Source organism: Neovison vison, chromosome 12 (assembly GCF_020171115.1).
Source record: "Neovison vison isolate M4711 chromosome 12, ASM_NN_V1, whole genome shotgun sequence".
Classification (NCBI taxonomy): domain Eukaryota; kingdom Metazoa; phylum Chordata; class Mammalia; order Carnivora; family Mustelidae; genus Neogale; species Neogale vison.
The window spans coordinates 143,329,084-143,352,286 of NC_058102.1; the positions used below are offsets into that span (position 1 = coordinate 143,329,084).

At 52.3% G+C, this 23,203-nt stretch overlaps 2 protein-coding genes across 7 annotated transcripts in view; one reads left to right on the plus strand and one right to left on the minus strand.

Moving 5' to 3' along the window:
- FBH1 (F-box DNA helicase 1) overlaps positions 1 to 11,949 on the minus strand; it is a 47,742-nt gene extending 35,793 nt beyond the window's left edge. Inside the window, exons 1-2 of one of the 6 annotated variants that reach the window (XM_044228819.1) lie at positions 11,890 to 11,907; positions 1,582 to 1,737 (exon numbers count right to left, since the gene is read on the minus strand). In XM_044228819.1, coding sequence (XP_044084754.1) covers positions 1,582 to 1,737; position 11,890 — 157 coding nt within the window. In that variant the 5' untranslated portion in view covers positions 11,891 to 11,907. Of the gene's footprint in view, positions 1 to 1,581; positions 1,742 to 11,889 lie in introns of those variants that run through there. The other 5 variants (XM_044228822.1, XM_044228821.1, XM_044228824.1 and 2 more) reach the window with 5 other exon arrangements.
- A 426-nt stretch (positions 11,950 to 12,375) lies between these two features.
- ANKRD16 (ankyrin repeat domain 16) lies at positions 12,376 to 22,568 on the plus strand. The gene is made up of 7 exons (XM_044227353.1): positions 12,376 to 13,085; positions 15,337 to 15,557; positions 16,946 to 16,988; positions 19,416 to 19,524; positions 19,823 to 19,984; positions 20,809 to 20,887; positions 21,946 to 22,568. The coding sequence occupies exons 1-7, from the start codon at positions 12,766 to 12,768 to the stop codon at positions 22,101 to 22,103; spliced, it is 1,092 nt and encodes a 363-aa protein (XP_044083288.1). The 5' UTR covers positions 12,376 to 12,765; the 3' UTR covers positions 22,104 to 22,568.
- The last annotated feature ends 635 nt before the right edge of the window (positions 22,569 to 23,203 follow it).

Here is a 23,203-nt window from a genome sequence, read left to right on the forward strand (position 1 = left end):
AACACAAAATCTAAACCCGAAAATGCTTCGGGTTCTCAGGATTCAGGAAAACCTACTCTTTGCCTCAGTTAAAACCCTTGTGACTTATTTTTGTCTCCTCCTGTGAAGCTGACACAGTCACTGATTTTCAAATAAGAAGAAGAGAGTCAGAATTCTCTTCATAGGATGCGGGTGGTACCTTAGCCGCCCACACATTCCTTCAAGGGGCCTTCCTTCGGCACCCGGGATTCTGAGACAAACTGAAACTGAAACGGCCTGTACGGTCCCTGATCTCGGACTTCCAGGCACGTAAGGGAGTCCAAGTGGTGACTGCACACAGCACCACTGTATTCTTACGCCCTACTGTACAATGCCAGTCACGTGATTAAGCGCCTTATCAATATATAACAAAAGACACGGCTCCTGCCCGAAGTGGCTACAGCTGGAATTCTTACTGTGGAAAATAAGAGAGTGGAACAAGACCAGGATTAGCCTCTAATAGAATTCATAGGATTCAGTATTTCTTCTATGTTAGAGGGAAAAACCGTAACTGGTTCTAGGGCAATCTGATAGAAACCCAGGGCTTGGAGGCAGGAGGCGGGTGACATCCTGATACTCTAACTGTGGCGCTCGATGGCTCCGACACCCAGGGAGCCTGCATGTGCTCCGGGCCGGGACTCCGCACGGAAACGCGCACGCGCTGACCAAGTCCTTGTCAACGAACTCACGACACAGAGAAGCTGCCTTCTACACACAGAACAAACAAAACACTACCACGGAGTTTAAAACTGCCTCATACATGGGTTACAGTAGTTCCAAAAAGTGACAAACACGTATTACGATAGTTACAGATGACTACGTAAGATTTGAGTTGGATTCTGCAATTAAATATATCAAAGGGAACTAAGGCAATCGGGACTCTCCTGATGGGTATTACTAACAAAAGGAGGAATTCGTTTGGCACCTAAATGGGTAATAAGAAAAACCGACGTCCCAGAAGTAGAATTTGCATGTAATTAATAATAAATACCACGAGACAGCAAGTCCAAGCTTGCGTCCGTAAGAGTAACAGGGAAACTTTTCATGGCACGTGCCTGAGTGATGGGTCAGAAAACGGAACTCAAGGATATTAACTTGATGCTGGATGTTCCAGCTGGTTTGGAAGAAGTAACACGGGAAGGCAAGGAGAAGGGTTCCTGCAACAGTTGGGCACAAGGTGACAGAGGGCACAGTCGGCCGTGAAGCACGGCATGGGGGCATTCTGGAGAAAACTAATGGCACGGAAAACTAATGGGCTCAGTGACAGACCACTGGAGTAGGGACATCACACAGCTCTAGGGAGGACCATGACACTGGTGTGTGTCTCCCAGCGCACTGTGGTAAAGCCAGCCAATGCAACTCGTTCTGCCACATTTCCCTGGGGCTTTGGCCAACCGCTATCAGAGATGCCATTTTCACGGACACTCACACATCATGAAAAACGTGTCCAACTATGGCAAGAGGACTAAAAATCACAGCAGCAATATTTACAAATACCAGGAGAGAGTCAAAGGTCACACACACTACAGATTCAGAAATGCAAGGTATTTTTGGAAGACATACCCCTAGTCCCTCTTTTTGTTCTGGGTCTAGGATAGAGACCATGGTTCGGGTCTCTGTTGGTCCATCTTTGACAGAAGGGCTGGGTCACAGCCAAGTGACTCCGAGCCAAATGTTGGCAGTCGATGGCTGTAAGGTGCTTCCGCTTAAACCGTCTCACTGTTTGGTACCAACGGGCAGAAGAAATGGGACACTCGTTAGTCATGACCAACTCTCCAAGTGAGCCAACAGCTTATACTTCATTTTCAGGAATCTACTGACTGTGGACCACCCCAGCCAGCCCTTTCCTTCTTCCCTAAATTCCTAACCACTTTTAGTCATTTCCTAGTCTCTTAGCATTTCCTCCTTAGAATTTAAAAATCCTAAAATAAGATACCAAAATGATTGTTTTTCTTTACTAAACCTCCTGGAAGCCCTGATCATGAACATTTATTCAAAAAGAGGTTACCACTAATGCTTAAGTTGGGATCCAAGATCTTTTCTCTGACTTTATCCAGGCCATTTATGTTCCCACAATAACCGTAAGTATTTCAGGGTTGGCTTAGCTTTGCAAAAATAAACTCATTCATCATCCCCGGTATATACTAGCTTCTCCAGGTCTCAGAATCACAACGCAGCGACTACTGAAGAGTCCCTATAAAATCCCAGAGGGCCCCCCCATGTACGCATCTCAGATCCCAGGGCATCTCTGTACTGGCACTGATGTAAGCAGACAGGACTGATGCCCCCAAGTAGAAGAGAATCAAATCCACTCTCGAGGATCTTCAAGAGGAGGAATTTTCATACCCTCCCTTGGCAACGCATTAGAGCAGCAACTGTACCTAGAATTCTGTCTCAAGAGTACCGACATATGTAGTTTTATATTCATCATTTTCTATCAGGTAATTCCTTTTCATATTTAACCAAGACTTCATGTTTCTGTATCTGGGAACACATGTACGATCTAGCTACCTCCTTATGGCATTAAACAGAATGGTTAACACTAGATGTTCAACATTCTGAACAGTTACACTTAAAAAAAAAAAGCAAAAGTAAAGAAAGGACAAGAACAGCTATAACAGAATCCGAGTCATCCTTTACAGAAGGCGGTCAAGAAAGAATAAAATCCATTCCTGTCAGTACCACGTTTTCTCAAGTCCTAAAAATACTCGAGCCAACGCTAGTGTCAGATGCCAGAATCTCACGCAACATTTCAGCACAAAAATGTCTAAAACCAAGTCACGGATGAGCATAACCAGCTCAATTTACTTTTTTTTTTTTTTAATCATGAACCCCCTCGGCCCTTAGCTTCTTCAGAAATGCTCCTTCCAAATTTCAGCTCATTCTTTCAAGGTTTAAACAGAATTTGTAGAGAAAAAAAAGTCTTCATGAATATTTTAAGACTTTAAAATAATGATTCCTACATGCAAAAATAATTGTCCAAGCCCCTCTAAAAGGATGCCAGAGACCCTTCTACTACGTGAATTTAGAAACTAGAGGCAGAGACAGAACCGTGCAGGGCCAGAGCTGTTTCTACAAACACGGCCAGAGGGATCAAGGCAGCAAGCGGAGCGAGAGGAAGGGGCCCTGGTGTGAGCCCTTCACCCACCACACGGCACCTGCTGTACCCACCAGCTCACTCACTTCTCCAAGACTCAGCGGCATTACAACGCTTAAATGAGAAAATACACCCAACAGTCCCTGAACTACAGAACCCCACCCAAATACACCCCTCTGCTCACTCTGCTTAACAAAGCTTAGGTATGACCAGTTTACAGAAAACACTGAAATAACTTTCAAATTATAAAGATGCCACCTAATGGGAAGACATGAAATGCGTCAGCAATCCAATCTCACAGCCACGTCTGTATTCCCGGGAACGTCTTTAAAAAAAAAAAAAAAAGGTAACATATCTTAATTACTTACTATGAACCGAAAATATCCCTCCAATGTAATGGTTGGTAACTGATTTTTCTGTTGCTGTTGAACACGTTCCTTGACCCAAAAAACGAAGAGTCTTATTCACACTTAAAGAGGCAAAAAAATGAATGTGCACTCTGTCTACATTAGAAAAATAAAATGTATTTGAAATTTTCTACATTGAAAAAAATAAGCTTAAACTCTATTCTCCTTTTATATAAAAGACACAACTTTACCATTTCTGCTCCAAACCCCTCGTATTACAAAGTCAACAACCTAACTATTTTGCCTGAATGGGGACCAGCGGTCAGAATGGCAAAAAGTTCTAAGGTAGAGCTACAGTGACCCTTCCAGAATACCGACAAATCCCGGCCCCTAATTCGGGTGCTCCACGTGCACGCGGTTCAACTTACAGCAGCAGCTGCAGGGTTCCAACCATAAGCCCACTAACACTGTAGATCCCAAATACGTGCCTGGTCTTTGCTTCTCTGGCTCTTCAAATATCCCCAACTATTTCAGAACTGGCAAACAGAACATCTAGAATTAGAACAGGAGATAGGAGCAAAAAGCTACTAATAGGCACTTATTTAAGGAAGGTGAAGGTCTAGAGACGCCGGGGTGGGGCTCAGGCCATGATCCAGGCTCCTGAGATCGAGTCCCTCGTTGGGATCCGTGCTCAGTGGGGAGCCTGCTTCTCCCTCTCCCGCTCCCCCTGCTTATGCTTTCTCTGCCAAATAAATAAATAAACTCTTTAAAAAAAAAAAAGGAAAGAAAGAAGGTGAAGTTCTATTGCCAAACGGGCCTGGAATAGGATTAACATCAAACCACTCAAATTCATACAATCCCAGGGCCTTGGGGCCAGCGCAGACCTGCTTAGCTTACTGGGATGAGTCAGGTAACACAAGACGTCTAAAAGGCAATAGTGACATAGAACCAATAGGAACACTGGGGTCAGTCAGGGTTTTAGATGCCCACCCAAATCTACAATATAGCTCTAAGTTTGGCTGTGGCAAACTGTTAAACAAGACAGTGGCTGACAGCAGATGTGTACAGAAGAAGTACTTCTTCATAGAGCTGCCACGCGCCCTAGAACTTTTTCTGTAGAAAGTACGTAAGAATGGCTTGATCCCAGCCCATCCCAGCCCTCCTCAGCCAACCACCCGTCAGGGCGATGCATAACGCAAACGTGGGTGGCCCTGATAACGACCACCAACTGGGTGGGAATGTCCTGACCGCACGCCCAGCAGTCGGCCAGCCCGCCAGCCCGCGTCCTCCAAGTAGATAAGGTACTGTTCTGTCTTTCTGACTGCACCCTGTGAACACAGCGCAGTACTGGACACCGGCACCTGCGGAGCCAACACTAAGAGCGGAGAAGGAAGAGAAGAGAGCAGGGAGCGTGGTAAGGCTGGGCGGCACGGGACCCCGAGCCCCAGACTGCTAGGAATTTGCTGCAGAACTCCTTTCAAGGGCAGACCACACGAGAGAGAACATCAAAAACACCCAAAGGAATTATTTTTGGAAAAGTAATTATATGGACAGGGTAGGCTCTTACTCACATATTTATTTTGCAAAATACATCAGAATCTTAAATCTCTGTTGAGAAGATGCAATGTTTGCAGAAATCTTACGAAGACACAAGAGCGGAAGAAAGGCGTTACGGGAGTGAGCAGAACACAGTACTCGGCTTCCAGAGAGTTCGAGTAAATTCCCACGGGTTCCGGCATGCAGCCATCGCGCAAGGAGCTAAGGTTAAGAGCGGAAGGAGGAGGGGCCCCAGGCTGAGCCATCTGGCTTCTGGGTATTGTCGCCTGAATCGGTGTCACCTCGGCCACCTGTGACTGCTGACCTGGGAGGCAAAGCTACCATTTTCATTGGATTTCCGTATCAAAAATTACTCTTCCGACTTCAGCAAGAGATCAGAAAAACTAGACTGCATTTTATCTGACTCTCAGACCTCTGAGGGATGAAGTGCTTCGTTCACTAACTGGGAGCCAGAGCCCCGTGTCCGTCTGCCTCCGGAGTCACACAAATCACGGAACTGTGGTTCGATTCGTTCTCTGCTCGGCAGGTGTATTCAACCCTTAAAGCCTTGATTCCCTTATCATTCAAGATGGGGACGACCATAACCCACCACACTGAATTCACAGGACAGCCGAGGCTCCAATGAGACGATACAGATGAAGATACTCTGTGACATCCGTACGGAGGCTGACAGAATCGCCAGGCTACGCTGTCAGAACTACACGTGCGCCTCACCAGGCTCGGTGTCTCCTTGAAGGTGCATGAGTTTTATCTTAACAGCATGAATGTTCCGGTAAAATTTCTAAAAAATAGTACAGCAAAATGCTAAGCACCCTTCTATTCTCATGAACATACTTTTAAACCAACAGCTCAAGTGTAATGTCATCGAAACAAAAATGCGCAAATGTGACGTCCTCCTCCCCAGTCACCCGGACCACGCAGCATCCCTCCCTCCCCTAAATGCCAAGTGCACGGAGTCTCACGGGGCACAGCTGGAAGCTCTCGGGATCCCTTCGGGAGCAAAGGGGAAGCGGGCTCCGCGGTCAGCGTGCGGTGAAAGGGACGGCGAGAGATCAGGGTCCCTCGTGTGCTGAGCCGCGTGAGGCCCGGAGGTGTGAATGTCCTCTGTACCCACGCAGGTGTTCTGTACCCTCTAAGAGACTGTCCCACGATGACTAACAGAAATGTGTCATCCCCCTCATGTGTCAGGACTGGAAAAAACTGCGGACGCATGAAAGCCATTTGGCCAAGCAACACTGTGCCCGTTATCACACTGCTTTCCCCGGGACGGCTTTCTCGCAGCAGGATGTCCCTGCGACCCCCGCTCTGCTGGGCCCCCTTCCAAAAACCCACAGCTCAGCAGCCCAGCAGAGCCTCGGGTTCCCGCCCTGTCTGACTTCAAACGGTGACCGCCTGCAGTGATCATTACCTGGACCGCATCATCGAGTCTTCCCCTCGATGACCGGCAGATGAGCGGCCGTCCCATGCAGCGTCCACCTCCAGGCCACCCCTGCCTCGGCAGGCCCTCGGGCCCAGGCCTCCCCTGAGCCACAGCTGTTCTCGAGCGCTCCTGGACCAGAAGGCCCTAGAAGGCTGGGAACGTTATCCCGCAAAGTTCTTAAGATAACACTTTGCAAGTCACAGAGCCTGAGGCACCTGTTGAGTGAGAAGCACAGTCAGGATTCCTGGACTCTGTTCTCATCAGTCAGCTTCATTCCAGAATCATACGGCAAAACAACTTACAAAACAAGTCACAGAAAGTGAAACAGAGCGCTCTAGGTTTTGTGGCAAAGACACACAGCTGTGTTCTGCGGCACACCGCAGGCATACATGTCTCTGGCCTGACGAGTCAGGAGGTCACTGACGGAGCTCGAGCCAGTGGCATGAGAACAATCGGACGGCTGCCGCTTGCACGTCCTCTCGGGCTTGTTCTTCCATCCTCTGACCCCCTTCCAGTTAATAGGAACTTGACACCCCCCCCCGGGCATCCTTAGAGGCCCCACGTTCAAAACAGAAGCACCTCCAGCTGCCTGGGTCCTTGGATTACTGCTTCAAAGAGGGTCACTCCCCCCACTCACTCTCTCTCTCTCTCTCTCTCTCTCTCTCACACACGCACACACACACACACACGCACACACGCACAACCTGGAGCCACCTTAGATTGTCCTGACGTGGAGACATGAACTTTGATGGTCGTTACATGTTTGGATCTATCTGCTACTGTAGCCAAGCCTTCTCCCAGCATTCCAGGATCACTGGAAATTGGTACCAAGTTAATGTCTTTCTTCCCCTATCATTGCTAATCAGAATTTCTAACGAAACGTCCTCTAAAACTTACAGGTTACAGACCTAAACAGACAGGATGAAGACACTAAGAACAAACAGTTCCTAGACAGAAAGACTGTTAAGTAACTGCTTAAAAAAAAAAAGAAAAGAAATCAGGGCGCCTGGGGGGCTCAGTCCATTAAGCATCTTCCTTTGGCTCAGGTCATGATCCCAGGGTCCCGGGATGAGCCCCCCAGCAGGTTCCCTGCTCAGCTGGGGGTCTGCCTCTCCCCCCGCCTGCCATTCCGCCTGCTTGTGCTAGCTCTCTCGCTCTCTCTGTGTCAAATAAATAAATCTTAAAAAGAAAGCAAGCAAGGAAGGAAGGAAGAAATCAAGGTAACTGTCTAGGACAAGGTACCTGACCAGACAGACTGCTCCTAGTAAGAACCTCAAAGGGCAGTTTTGCTAACTTACTTACTGAGTCACCTAACCTCATCTTGTTAGTCCTCCCACTGTTCTCGGAGGGGCTCTGCAAAGACGGACGGTGGGCACTTTCCCTCTAGGGTTTCCTATGGAGACAGCAGTGCGGGGCAATGTGGTCCAACACCGCAAGGATCCAGGTGCTTCACAGGCCATAAGACTTAAGGGCCCAGTTTAACCAGTTAATGTGTTATTTCCCAACTTTAGCCCTGCAGAAAGCACTCACTCCGGGAAGCCCTCTGCAGTAATAAAACACTCTGCCTGGCTCTGAGATGCTTGTAAACAATTACCTGCAAAACTGTGTATTTAATATGCGTCGTATGCAAATTCTATTCCTAGAGTGTATTTTGCTGTTATTATATTATTGTCAACTGTCTGTGTGGGTATTCACATGTCTTCCGCTCTGGACTGAAAGCTCTGTCATCCGGCAGGAGTGAAGGACTCACTCAGCCCAGCACCCAACACACCCGGTTCCGTGGGTCACTGGTGTTCAGACAGACAAGCGAGCACCACAGTGCTCCCCCGCTTCCCTCCACAGAAGCTGGGTTCTTCCTTGGCCTCAAAACCCTACACGACCTGACAGCTCCTTAATGCCTCATGGCTCCAGGAGCTCCTGCACACATCCTCCCTGGAACCTACTGGATCCCATGACTGGGCCACGTTAGAACCACGGCTCATCGGAGGTTTGCTTGGGGGTGAAGGCACTCAGAGTTTCTGACTCCCCACAGGCAGAGTTTTTCTCCTGGAACATTCCGCCTTCCATATCCAGAAAGCTTTAACGCAGCCTCTGAAAACGTCAGGCTTCATTTCTAGGTCACTTTTTCTCGTTGCTGTGAAATGTCATAACCGAAGACTTAATAACAAGCCAGTATTTAGAAACCGTCACCGCGAGGAAAATCATCACTAACTCCAATAAGCTCAAAATGGAAAAACTTCAAAATATCGCGTCCCCATTAGCACTGCAAGAAATAAACACAGAACAAAGACGCTGGGGCTCCAGCTCGCTTGATGGAGTTGCCTCCCACGGCCACAGCCACATCCTACTTGTCTGAAAACCCCAAAGGCCTGGCCTCGCAGGCCTGATCTTCCTCAGATCGTCTCAGCCCTGCAAACGCCCGCTCCTCCTGAAGACACAGCATTCGCTTAGAGCACACAAGGACGGAGGTGCGGGCTTCTCACAAGGGTAAGAATGGTGAAAAGAAAGGAAAAACAAGAAAATGTTAGTTACAACCTAGAGTATATTTTTATATATTTGAAAGGCTTGTCCTGTCAATTCCACATTCCACTTTTCAGTTGTTACGATATCGCAGATTCATTATAAACACCATGAGGGCTTCCTCTCTTGGTATCTCTGATGTCATATGCTGAACACTCACTAGCACACCAAACGGCAAAGACTTTGCCTGCCCATGAGGTGGCAAGCAAAACAATCACAAATCACCAAACATCGGGCAATCTACATGCTACACAGATACGCACAGAAAGTGCTGAGAGTAAAGACAACAGATTAGGGACGTTGAAAAAGACTTCATGAAGAGTTTAGCCTCAGAAGACGAGTAGGGTTCAGTAAGGCAAAAGAAACACTAAGTACAAAACACAGAGAACTAGCACAGCACTGGTGCAGTGGAAAGTCGAATTTCATTAGAACAAGAGGTTCACAGATCAGGGACATGGCTGGAAAAGGAATCTGAAGGCACAGATCGTAAAGGTCCTTAAACAGAGCACTACAGACATCGTGGGCTTTACCATGTAAGCGACTCGGGGCATCATCTAGCTTACCAGCAGCGCTAACACAGGAGTCAGACTCACTCCGCAGCAGTCTTCCTGGGAGCTGGGTAGGGGATGGGTAGACGCAGAGGCCGCGAGGAAAATCAGACAGAAAGTCACTTCCCAGACCAAAACAAGAGTTGGGAAAGGTCTGAGAGCCGCAGCAGCAGCAGAAATAGAGAGAAGGGGAACAGGAAGATCAACACATCTTCTTCGACAAGACTGAAAAGAACGATGAAGAGCAGTGACAAAGGTAAGTGACATTTCTTGCGGGAACCCAGAGGTCACATCATTAACCACATTAAGGAGTCAAAGACAGACAGTGTTTTTGTTTTACTTGCTCTTTCCTGGAAGGGGAAAATGAACGTTTCCCTGTTTTGAAAGCAGTTGTTTGTTTTGCTTCATTTTAAATTTATCTGTGGGATGCCGGGTTAAGCTCCAAGAAGAACTGTGAAATAGGAGACTGGTCCTCAAAAAGCACATGGGTGACAGGTGAAGATGTAAGATGCTGGGAGATAAATTTCTAGGAGTCAGTGACTTCCACGCCAGAAGGGCAAAGACAGACTCCAATTCAGTTTTCAAATAAAGTCCACCTACGAAGGGTAGAGGGATATGATAAGCAGAGAAAAGAGGACGGCAGCAAAACTGAACTCACAGTTCTATGACCAATACCAACAGTGTTCACACACTCACAGACCACAAAACACACCAACAATCGGGACAGGGAGACCGTAGCTGAATGCTACAGGAACACAAAATACAGTGTATGAGAAAGGAGAGAACATAGCCACGTAGCAAATCTCAATGCCAATACTGACTACCCGAGCCACGAGACACTAAATGGCAGACCACAAATTCCAAAAGCCTGCAGAGAAGAAAGAGGCAGCCCAACTGGGAAATCAGCAAGACCCAAGCACAGCTCCATCTGTCAGCTCGCTGTACAGATTCCTCCCCTCCAGACCAAGCTTTTGATCTAGAAAAACCACAAGGGCCATGGTCAGACGCGTATATGTTATCATCTAGTTATCTAAAAGGGGATACAGAAGCTACGTTCCTAAAGAACACGGGAGAGGATTTTCACTGAGGGTACCAGGTAAGTAACCAAGCACCTGGATTTGAAGTATCCTTATCGTGCACCCATGTGTCCCCGTTTTCTTTTTAAAAACAGGGGAACTTGAGACATAAGGCAAAAAAAGGCGGGGTCTTTTGTAATTGGGATGGGGCTGGGGGGCATGAGCAGCAAAAAAAAAAAAAGTTACAAGATGCTCAGCTTCCACTGGCACCAAACGAACAGCCACAGTAAGAGCAACGTTGGGCATGTTCTAAAATTCCACGCATTTCAAAATACCTTTATGCCTACCCTTCGCTGAAGTGGCAAGATATAATGGAACAATAACTCAGGCAAAGCTGATATTGGACCCAGTTCTGTCTCCAGTGCCTACCTATATTACTCAGTAAATTAGCCAAATCCAGTCCGCTCATTAGTGAAATGAGCTTGTTTGCATGGGTCCACACCAGAGGCCTCCTTTCATCTCCCCTAATTTACTGGGGCGCAGTGCCAGGCCCCAGCAGGCACACACTAGGTGCCACCGTCCTTTGTTCCAGAGGACTCTATTACCTCTAGCTCCGTGGGAAAATCACTAACTTCTGGAGGCATCCATTTCCCTGCCGGTAAGGATGCCTCGCAGGGCTGTTTGCAGATCAATGAACGACTCTGTAAACCGTACGGCGCAACACAAAATGTAAAGCCCAACTGCTTCCCGGCCTGGCCAACAGTAGCAACTTCGGGACGGAAACCACCAGGAGGTCTGAACGACTCCTCCCCGGTGAGACCAGGCTAAGAATCCAGCACCTGCCCTGGTCCCTCCCATCACCCCATTCAGCTTGCTGAGATCTCAACGTTCTCTGCACAAGCCAAGCTCAAGGCCTTCCCACATCACCCTGATTTTCTGAATAGTCAGAGAGGGGGGACTCCGATGAGGCAGTCGGAAGAGGACACGATCAAATGACTCGCCCAAGGTCAAAACACCGGGGTAGAAAAGGAAATGCCGGCTTGTCAGCCTCCGGAGGCCACGTCCCCCGCGCCTCCTTCTGCAACCGACGGGGAACGACCCGCTCCCCGCTTCCCCGGCCGCAGGACGCCGCGTCGGGGCGCCCCCCGCCCTCCTCCGTGCACGCCCCGCCGAGCCCCTCCCGCCCGGCCGCCCGCGGCGGACCCGAGCTCCTGCAGCGCTGCGCTCGCCCCGGACCCTCACGCCCCCCGCGGACCTGCTCCCGCCGCGCGAGGCCGGACCCCCCGCTCAGGACCCCAAGAGCTTAAGTGTCCACACGGCAGGGCCCCGCCCGCGCGCTCCCTGCCACGTCCGCGGCCTCACGCACTATGGCGCTCCGAACCGGGCCTCCCGCCGCCGCCGCCGCCGCCGCCGTCTCCGCCACCGCCGCCGCCGCCGCAGGGCCCGGGCCGCCCGGCCTCCCAGTCCCAGCGTCCCCAGGGCAGCGCCAGCCGGAGCAGGCCGCGGACTTCCTCCGCCAGCTCCGCCCTAACCGCAGCCCCGGGAAGAGCCCGCCGCCAGGACAGACGGACTGCCCGCACGTCCAATCGAAACGGCACGCGGAGGGGGCGTGCTGACGGACTGCTCCAGCGACCAATAGGATCGCGCGCTCCCGGGGGGCGCGGCTACCGCCAGCGGACCGCGCCCCGCCCGTGCTTCCGCTGGGGCCGAGGAGGCGAGTGGAAACTTTCCCAGAGTTCCTCCGAGCTCCCGCGGACCCGAGGAGGGGTCGCGGCGGGGCGGAGGGGGCCGGCGGAGGGTGGGCGGGGGAGGGGCGGAGGGTGGGGAACGCGCGGGGCCCCACCCCCTCCCTGAGAGCCGGCGCCTGCCGGGAGACTTGAGGGCGGCGGTCCCGGCCCCCTCGGGGGCCGCCCGGCGCCGGCTCCCCCTCCTCCTCGTCCTCCCCGCGGCGGGCGTCTGTCGGGGCCGGGCGGATCGTGCCGCCGCGCGGACCGGACGCGGCCCGGGGCAGGCCGGGGGGCAGCACCCCTCACCCCTGGTGTGGCGCCCGCAGACGCAGCCCGGGCGGGCGGCCGCCTGCGGACAAGCCTGGGGCGCGGGCCGGGCCCCCCCCCCGCGAGGCGAGTCATCTGCTGGAGGGCCGCCCCCGCACGGGGCCGCGGGGATCAGGGCGTCCCGGGGTCCGCGGGGGGCAGGGCTGGCGGCCCGCACGCCCCCGCTCCCCGCACCCGCGCCCGCGCCCATGGCTGCGCCCGGGGCCCCGCGGCGGCTGCACCGGCTGGTGCAGGAAGGCCGGCTGTGCGCCCTGCGGGAGGAGCTGCGGGGAGCCGGGCGCGCGGGCTGCGCGGGGCCGGCCGGGGACACCCTCCTGCACTGCGCCGCCCGCCACGGGCACCGGGACGTGCTGGCCTATCTGGTCGAGACCTGGGACATGGACATCGAGGCCGCCGACCGAGACTACAAACGGCCGCTGCACGAGGCCGCCTCGCAGGGCCACCGGGACTGCGTGCTCTACCTGCTGGGCAGAGGAGCCGCGGTGGACTGCCTCAAGAAAGCCGACTGGTAGGTGGCCGGGTTCCCCAAAGACCCCCCCCACCGTTCTCCGCAGAGTCACGGATCCCCGTGGACTTTTCCGCCTTGACACCGGAGCGTCTGAACCTGGCCCTGGAGGACAGATCAGCCTCTGCGAACAGCGGGGTACCCTTGCGGGGTTAACTGTTCCCAGTCCTGTCCAAACCCTTTCTTTCCCTTTAGGGAACAGTCTGGAACGCGATAGCACCGCGAATCGTCTGTGCTGCCTGTAGCAGGGCCACACCGGCTGGGTCATGACTCCGCCAGTAACGTTGTTCTGGCTTGTCCCTCTGGAGCAGAGGCTCACAGAAGGTGGCAAAGAAATGTTCAGGGAAGCCCCATGAGCCCCTTCCTCAGTCTCCCCCAAAGTTACCGTCTCACACTGCTACAGTGCAGTACCAAGACGAAGGAACCGACATCGCCACAACCGTGTATTTTACCGCTTCCAGGACGTGTGTGGTTTTATCTCACAGAAAGCCTTGCGTCTGCTCTTTGTTAGATGGACATAGTTTCCAGTACCACTGTGTGGGGCTCTTGGAAGTAATGACATCCTAAGCGTCGTAACCTAATGAAGTTCCTGCCTGCAGGTGATTTCTGATCTGATGTCACTATGAACCCCAGTGGCTACACGGATAGTTAAGTAATGTGCTGTCTTGCCTGCTGGAAATGGGGGGTCAGCCCGCTTGATTGAGCACAAGACTAGTTTTCTTCTGCTGCTGGACAACTGGTCTAAAGACCATTCCAACAGACGTAAGACCTCATACATGGCTCAGAACAATTCTGTGGCTAGGGGACTGGCCTCTGCAAAAAACCATTAAAGAGGCAACGTTCATTGGAGTATGTATGTGGGAGGTGTAATTGCAGTGAGTTGTTTTTTTTTTTTTAAAGATTTTATTTATTTATTTGACAGATCACAAGTTGGGGGGGGAGCAGGCTCCCTGCTGAGCAGAGAGCCGGATGTGGGGCTCTATCCCAGGACCCTGAGATCATGACCTGAGCCGAAGGCAGAGGCTTCCCCCACTGAGCCACCCAGGCGCCCCTCGGTGAGATATTTTTGCCCGTTCTCACCTTTCTGGCTTTGCAATACCTTCCCTGCTTTTTTAACCATCCTGCCTTGCTCAGGATTTATTCCCTCTGTGAAGTCCTTCTGGAAGATTCCAGCCTTCATTTATCTGGGTTCCTCCCTCTTAATTTCATATTCACTCTCCTTACTACATCCCCCTGCCAAAAATATTGGTAATTAGTTAATATCATAGAAATCTTAGAAGACAGATCCTAGATGCAGCCTGTGAGGTATCCTAGGTATAGTGAGTTCCTGCTGTGTGCCTGACACAGGTCCTAACCTCAGGAATCAGGAGCTAAATAAGACCTGCCCTTGCTTTCTGGGAGTTCGGTCTCCCATGTTTTGCGGATGAGAAACCAGAAGCTCATGGTATAGAAATGTCTCACCCAAGATCATTTATGAAAAAAGGAAGACTAGAGCCACTTTCCTTCTTATTAATGTAGTTTACTCCCATAATTGTGGACACAAGACAGTTCAGAAACTTATTATAATCACACTGTTCCATTTGTGTCTCCAAAGTATGCTCCTCGTGAGTAGGCACTGTATCAAATGTTCTTTTTTAGCCTTTTTTCAGCACACTTTAACTAATAAACAATTACTGATTAAAGTGAATGGAGTAAGTGCAGCAGAGTACCTTTAACACAAATATTATTCAAGACGGGGCGCCTGGGGGCTCAGCCGGTGAAGTGTCTGCCTTCTGCTCAGGTCATGTTCCCAGGGTCCTTGAATAGAGCCCCACCTCGGGCTCCCTCCTCAGCGGGGAGCCTGCTTCTCCCTCTACCCCTCCTGCTTGTGCCTGCTCTTTCTCCCAAATAAATAAATAAAATCTTCTAAAAATATATTATTCTAGACAAACTGTCCATGGTTTTCATTAACTCAGTTTGTCTCTGTCTCAGTTTGGTCCCACAGTTTAAACTGGCCCGGAAGCAGGTTTGCCTCCTCAGTAATCCCCTCCTACAGGCACACCTGCATCCTAATTTCTTTCCCTTTCTATTTCTCCCAGAGCCTCATGGTGGCCAGAAAAGTTGCCGCCTCACGCAGATTTGCTGCTTCTCAGACCCCTGAGTCCTCTAGGTTTTCCACCTCTGCCAAGGGCGTGTGCCTTTCGGAACACCCAGCTGTGCACTTGTAATGTCTCAGCTGCCCTTCCGTCTGACAGTTTCTCCTGATTGGCCTTAGGACTCCTTTGATGATGGCCTGCACAAGGAAGAATCTGGAGGTGATCCAGGACCTCGTGGAACATGGCGCCAACCCACTTCTGAAGAACAAAGATGGCTGGAACAGTCTCCACATTGCCAGCCGAGAGGGCGACCCTCTGATCCTCCAGTACCTGCTCTCCGTGTGCCCCACCGCCTGGGAGACGGAGAGCAAAATCGGGAGAACGCCGCTGCACACGGCAGGTACGGCCGGGAGCTCTGCAGGGGCGCAGGCACAGGTGCGCAGGCCGCTCCCCCGAGCCCGCAGAACGCCTTCTAGTTAGGGGCCCCCACAGGGCTGCAGGGGTCTGCGAACTCACGGGCCAGGAATAGGAGCAGCTTTGGGGTATTTCGGCACAGAGTTTGTTCCTGCGGCTGATGGAAAGTGGCCCATAACATGCTCTTTCTCGTATTCGTGTGTATCTGTCCTGTCCACCCCAGTTTGTTGGAAAGCTCATTCTGTTCTTCACTGTCTTTGACCTTGGGCAGGGGACTGAGCCTCTTAAGCAAATTTCCTCATCCCCAAAATAATGATGATAATGATGCCCACGTCGCAGGGTTGCTGTAGAGGTGAAGGAACACGATGTATCTAAGTCCCTTGACACACACTGAGCGCAGAACAAACAGGCATGGCTATTTTCAGGATCATGTTTACGTTGTCACTGTTACCCGCAGGAGGAAAAGAGACAGTATTTCCCTGTATCTTCATCAATACCTACCACAGTGCTAATCTGTTTAAATAAATCTAGGAACTTGTAATTGAGTGCCTGCCTGAGTGTCTTTGACTTATCTAGTGATGATGTCAATAAAAATGTGGGATACAACTAATTATCCTTGAATCTGAATTATCGAGTCATAGATCATTTTAAATTACTGGAAAGCAGAAAGTGCTGTGATGGAAGACCCCATAGATAAAAACCTCAGGAGTCCAGGTCAAGAAATATAAAAAATGATCTGTAGCTTTCTGGGTAGTACGTTGAATTAGAGTACAGGGCCTTGGTTTCTCAAAGCATCACTACCTGTGACATGATATAGTTGAGGAAATACTGTAGCTTCAGGGAGCAGTTAGGGACCAAGGAATTCTTTTTAAATCTTGATGGGTGAGTAGAAGAACTTTTCTCTGCTACGAATTGTTTGACTAGTTCCCCTAGAAACGATCAGCCCCTAGACATTCACGGAAGAGAGTGGAGAACAGATAGTTGAAATCTTTATATACTGAGTGTCATTCTCTTTAGTAGGAGAATTACATTCCTCCTTGTTTTCTCATGGATCATTATTAATATGCTTTACATTCCCTGGGCAAAAACTGACCGGCCCTAAGGATTTGCAGCACAACATTGGAGGAAAGTTTAGGACTGAGAATTCGCCATGGACGTGCTCACAGAGTGAGTGTTGGCTAAGTGCCTGTTAAGTGAAAACATCATCGTTATCAGTTACCTAGCTAAATTTTTCTTTTTCTAGGATGGTAACAGTGTCCTTGATTTAATTACTGTTTCCCATCAGTCCTAGCTAAAAGGCTGGGGCAGAGAGAGGCGGAAAGAGGAGTTTTATACCTGCTCTGAACGCTCTGACTCTCCGCTCTCTTCTCCCAGCGATGCATGGCTGTTTAGACGCGGTGAAGGTGCTTCTCCAGAGGTAAGAACAAAACAGCAAATGGAGGAAAGGATTCACTAATTGTAACAGTTAATGTCGATGCTATAGGAAAAGCTCAGAAAAATAGCTCAGAAAGAAACTCAAGCACCCAAAGAGAGATGAACAAAGGACATAATTCAAAGAATATAAAACAAAAATCGCTGAGTAACATGAGACAAGAAAAAAATCACCCATGTATCTGCTCGTTCGGCCAGTTTTCATAGGCTCAATGCCTCAGCACCCACTAAGCACTGTGCCAGATGCACGGGCCGCAGGAGAGGCTGGCCGGCACGGGTCCCCTTGTGGAGCTCACACACTGGCAGACGGGAGTCCCCGTTCACACCCTGCGAGCCCGAGGAGAACAAGGAGTCACGGGCTCCCTCCAGGAACATATGCCAGGATGTCCCAACTGGACTGGGAGGGAGGAATCTTGGCCCCAGGGATAGTCAAGCTATGATCAGAAGGAGGCTAAGAGGGGGAGGCAGGGCCCCTTTCCAGACAGAGGTGACAGTCCCCGTGAATGCTCGGAGCCAAGGGAAAGCCTGGTGCTGTAGCAAACTGAAGGTCCGCGTGTGCGGGCGCGTCTGGAGCAATGGGGCGAACAGGGCGCTGTGAACAAAGGCCGGCGGAGGGCGGACCCGGACGATGGGAGGACTTGAGATTTTGTTGAGAGTATGCCGGGCCACAGAAGGGCTTTAAGCAGAGTGGAGAGCAGACAGTAATAAGTTTGCATTCTTCAGAGATCCTCGGGTTGGAAAAGAGGGAGTGCGTTGGTGGGGAGCAGGAGTGGGTGTCACGAACGTCAGGAGGCCACTGCAGTTCCCCGGGAGAGAGAGGGCGGTAGCTGGGCTAAGAAAGAAGAAGAGGACGTGGGGGTCCTTAGGAAATGGAATCAGTGGATTCAGGGAATCATTTGATCACGGAAATGAGGGAAGAGACGTCAAGGATGACGGGCTTCTCGCTGAGCCACTAGGGATGCCATTTGCTGGGACAGAGAGCACTGGAGGAGGAGCAGGTTTCTTGGGGGGGGAGGGATGATCATTTCCCTTCTGGATGCGAGGAGTTGCGTGTCCCTGCGAGGCACCCACGTGCAGATGTCGAGTGCCCAGCTGCCGACAAGATCCAGAGCCCACGGGAGGGGTATGAGCTGAGAAGCCAATGCGGGCATCATCGACCTATAAATGACTGAGCTCACGAGAGCGGAAGAGGTTATCTGAGCAGATACTGAGTAGTAAGAAGAGGACAGGACTTCACTGTGAGGTAGCAAAGGTCCTACTGTGGGTGGAGAGAAGTCAGGCCTCCATGAGGTCATATCAAAGCTGTAATTGAAGTGAAGAAGGGAGAACCAGGGGCGCCTGGGTGACTCAGCGGGTTAAGCCTCTGCCTTCGGCTCAGGTCGTGATCTCAGGGTCCTGGGATCAAGCCCCACATCGGGCTCTCTGCTCAGCGGGGAGCCTGCTTCCTCCTCTCTCTTTTCCTGCCTCTCTGCCTGCCTCTTTGCTTACTTGTGATCTCTCTCTGTGTCAAATAAAAAAAAAAAGGGAACCAGTGCTCCAAGCAAAGAGGATCAGCACATGCAAAGGCAGCAAAAAGCTGGGAAGCTGGAGGAGATGATAATGAGCGAAAAGAGGGTTGGAGACGTAGGACCATAACAAAGGTAGAACAGGTGGTAAGGGGGCCCAGAAGGTACGACGGACAGGACCCTGAAGGAAAGAACAGAAGGGGAGAGGAGAGGTAGGAGAGGCAGAAGGTAGGTCAGGTAGGAGGCAGGACCAAGAAGGAAGTAGGACAGGTAGGCCCCCAGAGGAGGTAGGAACAGAGGAAGGTAGGTCCACATGGAGCTGGGACAGAGAGGAGGACCAGGGAGGCGGCAGGAGAGGGTGGGACGGAAGGCGGGGACGGAAGGCGGTCCCCCCGGAGGCTGAAGTAGGAAAAGGACCGAGGAACAGGAAGGCCAGGACAGTGGAGCAGGTAGGGAGAGAAGAAGGCAGGATGAGGCGAAGGTGGGCCGTGGGACTGAGAAGGTGGGAAAAGCAGGCCCGGGAAGGCGGTGCGAGCAGGAGGACCAGGAAGGAGGCAGGCGGCCCAGAGGAGCGTGGGGAGACGGGTAGATGCCGCATTATCCTGACCCCGCGTCGTGAGCGTTTAGATTTTCCTCCTGATCGGGAGATAAAGGTTTCAGGGAGGACTAGCCATACCCACGGTGGTCTGGTGGCGCGCGAAGGGTTAGCAGGGCAGGAGCCACAGCGGGAGAAGTGGACCCAGACCTGAGATTTTGGTGACCGGTCACGAGGGGAGACGATGCCCATAAGCGGGGTGAGGAAGTCCGAGGAGGGGCTGAGTTAGGGAGACAGGGACCGCGCTCCGGTCTCTGTGGCATGTGTGCGCGGCGGGGACCCGTCTGACCGCCGCTTTGGGTTCGTGCGGCAGGTGCCTATACGAAGCCGACCGTGCGGACAGGTGCGGCTGCACCCCCTTCATGGACGCGGTTCAGTGCGGCCACACGGCCGTGGCCAGGCTGCTGCTCCAACAGCACAAGGTACAGAAACAGCCCTTCCCGTGGGTCTCAGATCAGGGAGCACCGCCAGTGCGGGGTCAGTGTCACCGTGGGCGAGGAGGAGGCAGACGTCCTTGTCCGGGGCCCCTGCGAGGGTCCCGTGTGGGGTGTGCGGGGAGCAATTAGGAGGAGGAGGGCCCAGCACGCTGCTGGTGTGCAGGAGTGACTGCCGGCCGCCCGCCAAGGGTGCCGTGGCCGGAGCGTGGCATCAGCGAGGCCGCGGGGCTCCGCCGGAAGGTCCCCGCTCCTCACACACGGCCTCCTCTCTCCGGCCCCCCAGGCTTGCTGGGCCACGCGGGATGCCTTGGGGATGCAGGCCATCCACAGGGCAGCCGTCACCGGGCAGAACGAGGCCCTCCGCTTCCTGGTGTCCGAGCTGGGCGCCGATGTGGACGCCAGGGCCGTACCCAGCCGCCTGACGCCGCTGCATTTCGCCGCCAAGGTTTGTCTCTCCGTGAAGACCTTCCCTCCGCGTGACGCGCCAGCTTTCGTTTGCACACGCCCTTGTTCCGTGTTCAGGAATAACGTTGTTTGCAGCCCTACGAATCCCCCCACGTAAAGTCCTGCTGCTCTGTCCTTACAGTAGATTCCAGAAGGGAGCGTTGCAGCCGCGGAGGCTCGCTGCTTACAGCCCAGCTTGGAGTGTTTGGAGAGTTTAGTGGGTCCTCTCCAGCCGCACTGGCTGGCTGCCCCGACTGGCTTTCCCAGCAGCAGCAATAGTTATTTCCCTGCGAGTGGCACTCTCCTGTCCCCCAGGAAGGCAGTGGAGAGATGAGGGAACCCACACCTGGCAGAGGCCATGGGGGAATGGATGGAACTCGCAGCCATGATTCCGTGTCCCTCCGGTCCTCGCAGCCTGGCCGGTTGGACAGGGATCCTGTCAGGTGACACGTGCTGGGATGTGTGCTGTGACGGGCGTCCAGGATGGGTCACGGTCTGCCTGTTTATCTTCGCTTTGAAATTCCAGCAAAGAGCCTGTTTGCTGGGAGAGATTCTAGAAGCACGTATTCGGGATGCCTGCTGCCGACTGTAGTCATGTAATTTGGCCTATGGAGTAGATCCTTTGTGTTTACATAACCAAATGTTCCCAAAATCTGGATTTAACAGTTTACACTCGAACCTGAGAGCCATGTGGGTCTTTCTGTAGTTGTGAAAATGCATTGTAGCAGCTGAGTATTTTAGAAAAAGTACGTGACACGCATTAGTTGGTGTTGAAGGGCTCGTCAGTGTCCTCGCCCCAGGATAACAAGTGTATCTCACCCTCAGGAAGGACACGTGAGCACAGTCCAGGAGCTCCTGTCCTTGGGTGCCGACATCAACTCCAGAGACGAAAGGAAGCGATCAGGTACGGCTTCGTGTCCCGTGCGGCTGGGGAGTGACTAGTGATGGATGTAAATGACGCAGGGACCTGGCTGTGGAACACAATCCCTCCAGCAGCTCGGCAGCCCGTCTTTGAAACAATGTGTTTGTGAAGCTCTGGAAATGTCGCTGTTGCCATGGCAGTGGCGGGGCCTGTGCTGGTCGCTGCTGTTCTGACCACTTCGCACCATGACCACGTGTGCGCCTGGAAGCACTGGCTGGTGGATTCAGTGGCCCCCAGTTCAGATTCTCCCGAGGCCGTCTCTCTTTGGAGTGCGTTTGAAAACTAGAATCACTATAATTTCTTTTCTGGATTTATTTATGTATTTTAGGTGGTGGGAGTGTGCAGAGGGAGAGAGAACCCCGAGCAGGTTCCCCACTGAGCAGTGAGCCCAATGTGGGGCTCCATCCCAGGACTCTGAGATCATGACCGGGGCAGAAGGCAGACGCTTAACCAACTTAGCCGCCCAGCTGCCCCACAATAACCTTTTAAACGTGAGGCCCAGAAAGCTTTTCAGAGCTAATTCTTTAGACTCGGGTTAGAATAAGCCTCTGCAAACGTTGGGTGCACCATGGCGTCTGGCAAGCGTCTGTGATGCTCAGGAGCCGTGTCCAAGGCTACGAGGACGGTCCCTACGTGCAGGGACACGAGTCTGTCTGCAGGACGCAGGAGCCCTGATTCCCGAAGGGGAGCAAGTGTCCGTTTGTTCATCACGTCATTCATTCATGGCAGTGTTTTTACTGACACACAGAATTCACAGAACCTTTAAAATGGTTTCTGGGCCATTTAAAGTTGCCTGTTCGTGAACCTGCTTCATTGCTTTAGACAAAATTTCTTACATTCTCTCATTGGCTGATACTTATAAAGCTGTTTCCGACCCAGTCAGGTTAAAAAGGAAAATGCTCTGATCCCGAAGAGGCAGGGGCACCGGGAGGAGTCGCAGAAACGTGGGGGGAGGATTGGTTTGGGGATGTAGCCGCTCGCCTGGCGGGCACCGCTACAGGGTCCTGCTCCAAGTCCGTGTGGCTTCTGTGTCCCCGCAGCCCTGCACCTGGCCTGTGCCGGCCAGCACGCAGCCTGTGTCCGGCTCCTGCTGCAGTCCGGGCTGAGCGACTCTCCCGACGCCTCGGGTGCCCTGGCTCGGCAGCTGGCTCGCCGCACGGACGTCCTCCAGTGCTTCGACCACTGCCCTGAGACCTGACAGTGCTTCTGAGCGAGGACGACAGGCGTGGTGACCACGTCCTGCTGCTGCCGTCGTCAGGATCCCCAGCCAGCGGGCCGTGAGGACGCCGGCTCCCGAGCCCGGTGACCCGCACGCAGAGACTTTTCGTGACCCAGATTCGGCTTTTTCTGCCCTTTGAGGAGAGTTAGGGGATGTTCTTAGAGTCGGTGTCTAGAGCCCTCCGGGAAGCAGGTGGCCCGTGTGACTGTAACACAGTATGAGTTCACGTAACTATGTCATGTGTTTTGGGAGTAATGTCGAGGGGGGCGGCAAGGGCGAGGATGTCAACAGTACAAGGGCCGGAAGCTTAGCTGGCCTGCTGCGTCCTGCCTTCCTTCCTCGCTTCTTGGTTCATTACAGTGGTTTCGCTCTGGTTTTGTAGCCTGAAAGGGACGCCTGCCCAGACATACGCAAGGAAATAAAGGAAATATTTGTACTTTCTAAGCGCTGCTGGTTAAGCTATGTTTATTGTTTTGTGTTTTTATTTATTTATTTATTTATTTATTTTTTTTTTTTAAAGATTTTATTTATTTTTATTTATTTGAGAGAGAGAGACAGTGAGAGAGAGCATGAGCGAGTAGAAGGTCAGAGAGCGAAGCAGACTCCCCATGGAGCTGGGAGCCTGATGTGGGACTCGATCCCGGGACTCCAGGATCACGCCCTGAGCCGGAGGCAGTCGTCCAACCAACTGCGCCACCCAAGCGTCCCTGTTTTGTGTTTTTAAAGATTTTATTTATTTGACAGAGATCACAAGGGGGCGAGGCAGGCAGAGAGAGGGGGAAGCAGGCTCCCTGCTGAGCAGAGACCCCCCAAATAGGGCTTGATCCCAGGACCCTGAGATCATGACCTGAGACGAAGGCAGAGGCTTTAGCCCACGGAGCCACCCAGGTGCCCCTGAGCTATGTTTTAATCTCGAGGTTACTTTTATTTAGTGGTTCTGCGTGGGCTGTCTTCAGATAACGAACACACCTAAGAGATGCAGCTGCGGGAGTCCCAGTGGAAGAATGGCGTTTGTTCCGCCCTTCCTCTCCGGAGCCCCCCGCCCCCTGCAGCCTGGGCGCGTTGAGGACACTTGACTC